At 47.9% G+C, this 11,059-nt stretch overlaps 2 protein-coding genes across 2 annotated transcripts in view; both read left to right on the forward strand.

The window, feature by feature from the left end:
* Nucleotides 1-1,760: 1,760 nt before the first annotated feature.
* LOC109308053 (small EDRK-rich factor 1) lies at nt 1,761-6,614 on the forward strand. The gene is made up of 3 exons (XM_019532286.1): nt 1,761-1,862; nt 4,072-4,180; nt 6,064-6,614. The coding sequence occupies exons 1-3, from the start codon at nt 1,856-1,858 to the stop codon at nt 6,134-6,136; spliced, it is 189 nt and encodes a 62-aa protein (XP_019387831.1). The 5' UTR covers nt 1,761-1,855; the 3' UTR covers nt 6,137-6,614.
* Nucleotides 6,615-7,616: 1,002 nt separating this feature from the next.
* LOC109308052 (survival of motor neuron protein-like) overlaps nt 7,617-11,059 on the forward strand; it is a 9,593-nt gene continuing 6,150 nt past the window's right edge. Inside the window, exons 1-4 of the mRNA XM_019532285.1 lie at nt 7,617-7,901; nt 8,022-8,093; nt 9,427-9,552; nt 9,929-10,129. Coding sequence (XP_019387830.1) covers nt 7,632-7,901; nt 8,022-8,093; nt 9,427-9,552; nt 9,929-10,129 — 669 coding nt within the window. The 5' untranslated portion in view covers nt 7,617-7,631. The remainder of the gene's footprint in view (nt 7,902-8,021; nt 8,094-9,426; nt 9,553-9,928; nt 10,130-11,059) is intronic.

Genomic DNA, 11,059 nt, shown 5'->3' on the forward strand with positions numbered 1-11,059 from the left:
ATAGTTTCCCGGGTCCTCCTTCCTACCTTTTTTGAAGATAGGGACCACATTGGCCCTCTTCCAGTCCTCCGGTACCTCACCAGACCACCACGAGTGCTCATAAAGTTGTGCCAGGGGACTTGCAATGACCTCGGCCAGTTCCTTTAGAATCATGAAGGAAGCAAGCACAAGTAGCCTAACAGTCTGGAGCCAAACTGAAGCTCCAACAGGGACAGCTAATTTCAAGCCACAGTTAAGCTCAGAAAACATGAATAAGTATGTTTTGACATCTACACTCTACAGCTACAGTTAGCAACTAGCGTTTTGTTTTGGCTTCTCAAGATGGGTGTTACTTATTTTGTGGCTGAAGCTTGGGAAAGTGTTGCCAGCCTCCAACTCTGTTCAGAGCCTCAGAGGTATTAGAGAACTGTGTTATTAACCAGGTAAGGTCAGGTTTGGATAAACCATTACAACTCAGACCTTGGAGGCATATTGTAAACATTAGAAATTATGCATGTTTTTGTAAAATCTTCACAGGTGTTTTGGCCCTATAGCTTTTTAAAATGTTGATACACTGAATTCCTTGAGCAATATAAAAGTATTCACCTCTAAAAACCTAAATTCTGGGCAATGAGATTCCAGTTTGCTTCAAAGTCTGGGTCGCCCAGTGTTACAGTGCCACTTTTCTACGTTCCAATAGGAAACGTTGGACATCTGTTTTGGAGTTGCCACCTCTCACCATTTGACGTGAAGTCTTGGGATACAGGGGTGAATCCAGTGGGGTGCAAGTGCATCCTCCCCCCACCCCTTTGATTCCTGCTCCAACTTAAGTTTAAAACTAATGCCCTGGCAGTAGCAGCAATAGCCCTAGGCCAGTGGTTCTCAATCTTTTTGTACCAGGACCCATTTGTAAACATTGATGGCCAGTCCCAACCCAGCACCCTTCACTCTCAACCACTGCCCCCCACCCCAAGGCCCCAGCCCCACTGTATGTGGGGCAGGGGGTGGGTGTGTGGGACAGGGTGGGGTGTGAGTGGGGCATGGGGGACCCCAAGCAGCCCCTTGCAGACTGGAGCTCTGCCAGTTTCCCTCTTTTAAGGGAGAATCCATTTTTAAAGTTTGTTTGCAACCCTTTTACTTATTCTTGTGACCCACTCTCAGGTCATGACCCACAAGTTGAGAAATGCTGTTCTAGACAAGCCTGGGAGGGAGTCAATTGACTTCCTGGCTCATTGTGATCTGCCTGATCCCTGTCTCTTCAACCCACAGGTATTAACGACCCTCTCTTTTTATTTAATGGTTTTGATGGTCCATCAATCAAGCTAGCCTTTGCTCTGCAACTCTGCTGTTAGCTGTTCCTGCACTTATGTTTTTCACTTCCATCCTAAACAGAACAGCACAGCCCTAGTTCCCTAGTCCACTTGTTTCTGCTGAGGGGAAAGACCACGCTGCTTAAGCCCCTCTCCCTAGCCCGCAACCAGCCCAATAAAGGACGGGGCCAAACACCTCCTGCCTCCACTGAAGCACTGCTGGCTTAATCAGGGACTGGAGAGGAGCAGGAGGCCGTCGGAAACTGGGCGCAGACCAAGTGGGGTAACACCTCCCTGCACAGGCCAACAGCCTCCCAGTTGCCCTAGGGGCATGCTGCCCTCCTAACTCTGGTAACCCAGCCAGGTACACTGAACATGCGCACACGCACCAAACACCCCCCAACTTCCCTAGAAGTCGCGGTGGGCGCGGCTCGATGGCAGCCCGCCCCTGTGACGTCAAGGGCGGTGCCTGCTATAAGAGCTATGGGCGGGGGAGGGGAGGTAGAAGGTTCTGGCAGCGGTGGCGTAGGCGGCTGGTAACGTCCTGGTCAGGCTATTGTCTCGCCATGACCCGTGAGTGCGGGGAGCTGCGGTGGCTGGACTCTAGGGCCGGGCCGGGCTGGGCTGGGCTGGGCCGCGGGGCCTGGAGGCGACAGGACGGTTGCCCCGGCCGTAATCCGCGGGGCCAGGGGTTGTGTCTGGCCCCGGGTCTCCACCGGCGCGAGTTGTTTTCCCTCCCCTGGGCGCGGTGCCTGGGCCCTGGCGCTGCGTCCCTGGGCTGGCTGTACTCCGGAAACATCCGCGTCCCCCGCCTTTACCTTCCCCTTCCCCCTCCTCTGCGCTAGCGTCACGGCTTTAGCTTTGGCGGGCCCCGCTTCAGCTCCTCGCCCTTGAGAGTGACGCCGTTGCTCGGCTGCGCCCGGTGTGTCCAGGCCTCTGTGCCAACCCCAGCCCGGAAGCGATGCGGCGGGGTTGTGTGGTGCCCGGCGGGGTAGTTGCGGGTGTCTGCACAGGCCGGAGGGGCCGCCTGGGTGACAAGCTCGCCCAGCCCCGGCAGGGAGGTGCTTCACTCCGGGGCTTGGCACTCATGGGGAAGGCTGCCCAGCCCTTGCTCAGCCCACGGCCTACTCTGGGCTTTCCTGTGAGGGGGTCAGGTAGAGCTGCTATGAGCTCCCTGCTGGGCTTGTTGCAGGCTAGGTTCCAGATCATGGCTTTTGTGGGGGCCAGAGTGTTATCCACAGGCAGCACTCCAGCTCGGCTCCTACTCTGGTGTTTGATGACTTGGTTATTTGTATAGGATGGTTTGGATGGGGACGATCCTGCCTCCAGGGATCTAAATGACCCTGGCAAGTCCTATCCAGCACTGCTTCTCTGAGGCTGTGGTTAAAACAAGGAAGATCTGAATAAAAATCCAAAGTAGAAAATAACAAATGTTTAGGGAGCAAGAAAGCACTTGGTATCAAGCTTCTTTGCTCTGGGAGGACATGCATTTTAAGCTGCCTCTGTTTCAGCACTCTTCATCAGTTCCTCTAGGGCAGAGATTCCCAAACCTTTTTTTGTGCACCCCCTTCCAGACCTACCAGCTGCCTGCAGATCCTTATCAACATACATTTTATATATTAACCCCTTAAATGCCACTTTCACAATGAAAATTAAACATGCCATTACACAACTTCTCCCACATTCCTCCCCCCACTTTTTCTTGTGTACTATAGTTTGGGGAACTGGTGTCCTAGGGAACTGTAGTGCTCATGTGGTACCACCCGCTTGGACAGAATTGCTGCAAATCCAAATGCTGCTTTTTCATGTAATGCTTACCTTAACCAGGCAATTAAGTAGGGTAGATGGCTTGAGGAACCTGTAGATGCTCATCCAGAAGCAGAGAGCTTGAGAGGAATACTATGGTGTTACTATGTCTAATTACTGGGCTTGCAGGCATGTGGCAGACAAGAGTGGGCAGAACTTGTTTGTCTGGGGCAGGCAGAAGGTGCTAGTAGAAACCTATGTCGGTTCACTCCATGTGCATGTGGGACAAAACAGGGCTGTGCTGAGATGACATTAACAGATGCACCATTTGGGATTTGGGGGCTGGAAAGTAGTGCTGTATGTACCCACAAGCTGTGTTTAGGCTGAACTAATTGCTCTGACAGCCCAACTCCCTGCACATTATGGTCCTTGCAGATTCACTTTCTTTGTGATGTACATGGGCTGAATGCTTCGTTCTTAAGGATAGGATTCTGGTTTCCTGAAATAGACCCTTAAACTTGTTTAGTATAGTAGTCTCCATTAAATGCTTACGTCAGTATTTTGTCAAATCAACCCTTCAGTAGAAACCACTTTGCTGTTCATTGGAGCAGGGTTAGCAAGATTTTGCCACTATCAAGCAGCTGTTGAGTTTCTGTAAAAGCTTCAGTTTTCTTAAATTGCCTCTATATGGAGAGTGCACATGAGTCTAGTTAAAAGCCCAAACAGGCAACACATGATGAATCTCTTTCTATAGTTGTACTTCCTTGAAACTAGGAGGTACTGTATTGTAGGAACTTGGAAAGAGGCAGATTAGTTGCCTGTGATAAGATAATGTGGGATACCTAATTTATATTTGTCTTGAGGACTAGACTGACAGCTGTGCCAAACTTCTGGTCTTCCTGCTTACGTTATAGTAATATTCCTTCCCTGGCCTCCCTATAAAGTATAAATTACAGAAGTAACCCTTCATATTGCTTCTACAAAGTGAACATAAAACGAGAGCTATTATACATACGTAAGCTTTGGAATCTTGTAGGTGGAAACCAGCGTGAACTTGCTCGCCAGAAAAATATGAAGAAAGCCCAGGAGACCCTCAAAGGGAAAAGAAAAGAGGATAGCCTGAGTGCTTCACAAAGAAAACAGAGGTAAGTTCAGTGTCCTGTGGCTGGTCAGTGAGCAGGAGGAGTTGGTATTTCAAGCTTGGGTTATAAAAATAACCTGCCTACATGTTGGTATTGATGGCATCTACACCAACAAGTAAAATCTAGGCAACAAATTAAAAAGTAAATGGGTCTTGGTCAACTTGACTCAGGACTACAGTTGCATTTTGAATGGTAAAATGTGTCTGATTTTTTTTTTTAAAAAAAAAAGTCTTTGTACTATATTTTATAATAAATATTAAGTATACAAACACAGCCAAGCTGAGATGTGAAGACATCAGATGCGTAAATTAGGATCTAATGGTTGGCTTCTGAAGCAGTCATATAAGAGAGATACCTCATCTGTTTTTGAAAGATGAAAGACAATTTTAAAGTATCTGAAGTAGAGTTTATTTTCTTGATTTGCAGTCCTTTTGTATAACCAGATAACCTGATTTCACTTAGATTTTTTTGGAATATCTATCAAATGGCTTTTTGAGTCTTCTGGATAAAAATTGGTGAACTTGAAACTTTAAATACTTTAAAGGGCTGAACATTTGAGTGAGCTGTAACTTGTCCAAGCATGTCCTATTCTGAAGATAAGAGGTGCACCGATACATCATTCCGATATTGGATCGGCACCGATTTATAAAGAAAACTGTCTGTATTGGAAATAGGCCTGGTATGGCTGATAAATGGTCCATGAATATGCGCAGCCACAGCGCAGCACATAGGTGATGAGAAGCATAGCCTGGCAGCTTGGAAAGCTGTATGCAGCTGGTAAGTTGGTTGTGGAAGGAGAGCGGGGGGGGGGCATGGAGGGGCAGATCAAGGCCCCTGCAGTGAGGGAGGGGCTGGGGCAAGCACTGCCTAGCCAGAGAGGGCAGGGTGGCTCCTGCCGCTGTGCACTGCTCATCCAGGAGCTGCTCATATGGTGCTCATCTGATGACTTCCACCGCTGCTTCTGCTGCTTGTCCAACAGGGCATGGCGGAGGGAGTGTGCACCCCCAGATGTGGGCTGGGGTGGCACTGGGCTCTTCCTGGTGGGGGATGGGCTGAGCTGGGCTGTGTGGAGGGAGGGTCAGAGGCAGCTACAACAAATTTGGGGGGGGCTGCACCCCACACTCCCTGCAGCGTTCTCACAGTGATGCTGCCTGCCCCAAGAGTAGCCCAGCCCAGCACAGTTGTCATTCCCCCCCAGGGAAGAGTGCAGCAGCATTAGCCCACAGTGGTGATCTGCCCTGCCCCTGCCCCATGCAGATCTGGTGATGTGCCCTCCTGGGGGACATGCAGTGGCAGGAACCCCTCCCTGGAACCCCAGATGAGTTGCAGCTCAATCCTGCCCCAGCCCCACTCCCTCCCTCATGGGAGGGGCCTTGATTTGCCCCCCATCCCTGTGCCTCTTCCCATTCCCCTCCCCTTCCACCACAACAGACTTACCAACTGGATGCAGCTCTTCAAGCTGCTTGGCTGGTATCAAATCAGATTGGTGTCGGCTGATATGCTTCCTTAAAAATTGGCTATCGGTATCAGCCTCAAAAATCTCTTACCAGTACACCCCTACTGAAGATACTTCAACAAGAAAAGTCTAGGATATATAAAAGGTAGTGTATCTGTTTATGGAGGAAGTTTTGTCAGATTTGTACAACAGATCTGAACAACAGACTTGGCGAGGGTTTTAAATGTCACAACACTGACAGCCTGTTAATCTATTGCACTGAGCCTTTTGCCCAAACAACTATACTTTATCCTGCTCTTCCTCTCCTTGGAGTGGTGGGGAACTTGTAGAAAACAAGGCAGAAATAAAATCAGCAAGGATTGTGTTATGGGGGGGGGGGTGTTTGTTTTCTTGGTGGGGGGTTCTACTTTTTTTCTTCATTTGTTTACAGAGACTCTGAAATCATGCAGCAAAAGCAGAAAGCAGCTAATGAGAGGAAGTCTCTCCAGACTGGAGACAAATGAATGATACAGAGGGGACTTTAATCTACAGTGCATCAGTGAAGTTATGGGGCCTAAAAGATCAGATGTTTGTAATAGTGGCCAGCCATTAAATGGTTATGTTTATCTTATACTTGCAGATTTGTTAAGTTTGCAGTTAATTTTCTGGTTCATATAGGCTGAGTTATCTGGGATATCTCTTCCAAAACTTTACTACTTTGCATGCTTATGAGAGATAGTTGGTAGCAATAGCTTAACTGCAGCTTTCATTGTTAACAATGTTGGCTTCACTGAATAGTTTGTGTAACTATATGAAGTATTGAATCTGCAGTTAGACCATGTCATCCTCAACATGATTCTTGAAGTAAAACTTCCCTGCATTCTGAAGTGGAACAACTTTAAAACCAGTACCTTTGCATGGTGCATTTAAACTGAACTGTAAAGGTCTAAACTGTAAATCTCATCTTAAATTATTTTTACAATAAAATGATGTTGCACGAAATATTGTCTTCATATGAATGAAATGGGTTACTAGATGGTCTTAAATCATCTTCTGAGCTTTGTTTCCTTTGGGAACAACTAAAGAATCAAGGGAAGGGATCCACTGCAAGCTGCTTTACAGAAATTTATGTTTTGACTCCTTTCATGCAGTAAAAAGATCATGATACCTGCATGTAAATTTCACTTGTTCAGACTTTTCCTGGCTAAAACATTACCCTGCTTTCTCCAACCATAGTCTGCTGCCTTTATTGCTTAGCTATGAAGAGTTTTCCCATAAACTCTGTGGGAAAGACAAGTGTTAGTGGTCAGTAATAAAATAGCCTTTTTCTAAACTTCTCTTGAATGAGAAGGTAGCCAGCTGTATGCTTAACTTTTAGAAGCTCAACAGTCTAGCAACTTGTATTGATTAACATTGTACATTCTTGTGGACCTGTTGTGCTAGATTATTATTTAAGCCAGTTAAAATTTATCAAAGAGGGAGGCAGCAGGCAGCTTTTAAAGCCTGTGCTACTGTGTAGATAAGCCAGAGTAACTGCCCCTGCCAGACAAAGTGCTGCAACTGCTGTGTGCACAGTCTTGCTTTTGAGAGCAGCCCGTGGGCTTTGAGTAATGCATTTAAAAAAAAGAGAAGAAAAATAGCTGTTCCCTGCTTGCTTTAGAAGGCAAAGCAGGTGCAGACTCAATCCACTGACCCCTGGAGGCAGGTAACGTATCAACTGGTGCTTGCCCCATTAACCACCTAAAAAGGTGGTGCTATACGTCCCAGTCTTCCCCATACTTGTCAGGGTCCGGCCTCTACCCCTTCAGAAAAGCCCTTGGAGCCGGTTTATATCGTTCTGGCTCTGCACGAGAAGTTACTTCCCAGCTCCTGTCCCCGTACGATAGGGCCTCTGGACAGGGGCAGCTAAGACCTAGCGGGACGTGGAGGCCCCAGCCCCAGCGCAGAAGCCCCGCTGACAGCGGCCGCGCCTTGCTTGCCTGGGGCTGTGCTGGGCGCTGCCCCGCCCCCTGCCTAGTGATGTCGTGGTTCCGCCGTACCCCCGGCCTTCCTGTTTGGGAAGCCGGAAGCAGCAGGTGGTTCCCGTTAGGCCCTGCGACAGCGCCCCGCAGCTGCCGGGAGGACGCGGCGCTTCCCAGTCGCAGCTCCGGCGCGTGGGCGTTTGCCCAGGCCGCGGCGGAGCCGACGTTGGGTAGTGGCTGGGCGCGGCGGGCTCGGCTCGGCTCGGCTCGGCTCATGGCTGCTGGCGGCGGGGCGGGGGCCCTGCTCTTCCGCCGCGGCGTGGGGCAGGTGCGAGGTGCAGGCCGGGCCCTGCGCCGCTCTCGGCCTATGCGGGCCGGGCCTGGCCTGCCTGGCGGGACGGGGTGGGGGGGCGTGTGCGGCCCAACTCATCCTTTGCTTCCTCCCCAGAGTGACGACTCGGACGTCTGGGACGACACGGCGCTGATCAAGGCGTACGACAAGGCCGTGGCCTCCTTTAAGGTAACGCCGGAGCACCCGGTGCCAGGGCGGGCTTCCCGGATGCGACTGTTTTCTCGCCCGGCCCTGTGCGGCCCGTTTTGCCAGGGCTTCCCTCCGCAGGTGCTGAGACACTGCAGCTCTAATGAGCCCTGGGGGAAGGGTGCGGGGTGAGGGCTGTCTGCACCCTGCCTGAGGTGACCTGAAACCCTGTTCCTAGCTGCAAATAGGGCAGATAGCTCCGGATGGGGTTAGGCCTGTTTAGTACAGGCCTGGGCTCTCCTTGTGCCCGAGCGCTGATGTTTTAGGAAAGGCGGAGTTGAAGGGGATGCTGCTGTCTCCCTTTCTAACATAGTTCAGAGCATTCACCAGCAGAAACTTATAGAGTACTTCCAGAGAATGGCACTGCTAAATTGTGATTGAAATCTGTATATTTAAGGCTGGTTCCTTTTTTTGGGTAGATTTGAAATGACAGTTTGAGGCAATCCTTTGGGGTTGGGTTAACTCAAGCCAAACATTTTCCCTTCCATTCCTGCAAAACAGGTGCTATTTTGAAATGAAAAGTTGAAACTGTTCATGTTTTTTTTCTAAGTGGATTGCTTGTTGCGGGGGGGAAACACCCGGCACTATTAAAAACACACATCTATGCAAATTGATGGGACTGTTTTACAATATGTTGTAACATCAAAAAAAATGCTTAAACATGTAGTCATACCTTTGTGGCACCTACAAAAGTAAGACTACATGTTCAGCAAAATTCAGACTCTACACTGCTTATTTAGCTGCATTTAGGCATATAAGTATCATTAAAAATATCTTGAATTTTCTCTAATTATACTTAATATTCTCTAATTATAATTACTTTATAATTATAGACTTATCATTAATATTCTCTAATTATATCAGTTAAATGATAACACAGCAGGCAACTTGGACACAGCTACTGTTGGGATTTGCTCCTGGGGCCTTTTGACAGGGCAGGAGGAGGGAGCAGCGAGCACAGCCAGACAACACAACCCATTTGTCATTAGGCGGCTCACTGTTTTCCTCTTTAACCTCATAGACTATGGGTACTAGTCCCCCCCTTACCCCTCTTTCTCCCTCCTCCCTTCTGCCTGCCCTGCTGCCTTCCAGTTCCTGTTGGGGGGCACTGCATGGCTTCCCTTTCCTGTCAGACTGCATCCCATCCTGCTCTAAACAGTAACCTTGTGGGTTATCACTGAGCTTGTTGGTTAAATGATTGATAATTTAACCTTTCACACCCCTAGCTGTACAATGAGAGTTGGGCAGGAGAACTGTTTGAAATAGCTGAGCTTTAAGGTGGAGAATTCATTGATTGTGTGTGTTTTACTTGTAGAATGCCCTCAAGAATGGCGAGTGCTCAGAACCTTCAGACAAACAAGAACAATGCTCTGGAACAAAGAGAAAAAATAATAAAAAGAACAGAAGTAGAAAGAAAAGCAATACGGCACCACTGAAACAGGTCATTTTAACTATGTACCTTATAATTCTGCTTCATATTGCACACTTTTATGCTCATATTTAAATTTTCGAGGAGCGGGGGAGGTTCTCACCTGAAGGTAAGGCTTAAACTGTGGTCCTCAATGAGTTTTTAAATGTGATATTTATAAAGGTCTGCTCTACAGGCCCACTAGAGAAATGCATCTAATGGCTATGAAAGAACCTTACTGGGGAGAGGAATATATTGCAGTGTCTGTTCAGAAAGATCTTAGCTGAATATGTGATGATCTGGATATTTGTTAAAACTTGAAGACCAGAGTAAAATTTAAATTTTGAGAAAATACTCTTTCCAGAGGTCACAGTATAAGCTTTTTAGTTGTCTCTTACTTCTCTTGCAGTGGAGAGTTGGTGACAACTGTAGTGCAGTTTGGTCTGAGGATGGAAACGTGTACCTAGCAACTATTGCATCGGTTAATCAGAAAAGAGGGACGTGTGTTGTTGTTTACACTGGATATGGAAACAAGGAAGAGCAAAATCTATCTGATCTGCTTCCTCCAAATGATGCTGAAAGAGTTAGTGAGGAGCTGAATGCTGCAGAGGTGAGAGGACAAAAATGAATGATTTAATATTCCACTAAAAATGAGCAAAACTCTTAATTTCTGTTTCATTTTTTGACTGCTGTTGTAGAGCTCAGCAGGGTATGTGAGAACTAAAGATAATTGTTGTTTTAAGTGAGCCTGACTCTGAAGGCAGTAGTATTATGTATACTTGCATTGGGGCAGAATATACTTCTGTGGTTCTTGCTTGGTTCTCTACTTTAGAGAGGAATCAGCACTCAAATCCAGAACTGAAGCCAAATCTTGTTTCTGCCAATTTTTCACTGATATGGAATATGTCTATACAGTGCAGGGGAACTTTAAGCCAGCTTTGCATGCAGAAGCCCTGAAATCAGGAGTACAGTTGTTAGCTTTGTACTGTGCCTAGGTTGCTGATAGAAACAGCTATGCTAGGCTTCCCTAGTACAAGGTTTAACATTAACATAGCTGTGCTGCTTCTGGATTCAGACCCAGTGCATACACAGTTAGCTCAAGGTATGTGTATGGTGATGCATTATGCTGTTTACATATCCCTTTTCTGCTGGGGATAAAACAACTTTGATAGTGAAGTAATAGACTAACAGTTTTTTATAAAGCTGTTACTTTGCCTGCATAGCTTGCAGGCTTTTGGCCCTTTCTACAGAGAACACTAGGCAGTATAATGGTTTGCTTATGCTCTGCTTTCTAGTTAACAGGGAGAACTTTGTGTCTGATCCCTACTGGGGTCTCTGGCGCGCCAGCTGGAGGAGCTCCAGGCCACAGTCCAGAGACTGCGTGACATCAGGGACTGCAAGCAGGAGATAGACTCCTACTGCCAGGCCCTTCTCCCCCGGGAGCCGCAGGGTAGAGCACCGTCTGCTTCCAGGACTAAGGAGGACTCTGGGACCTCCCGCTCTGCCCAGTCAGGGGCATGGACCAAGGTGGTCAAGGGCC

This window comes from Crocodylus porosus, unplaced genomic scaffold (genome assembly GCF_001723895.1).
Source record: "Crocodylus porosus isolate Cpor-Errol unplaced genomic scaffold, CroPor_comp1, whole genome shotgun sequence".
NCBI lineage: Eukaryota > Metazoa > Chordata > Crocodylia > Crocodylidae > Crocodylus > Crocodylus porosus.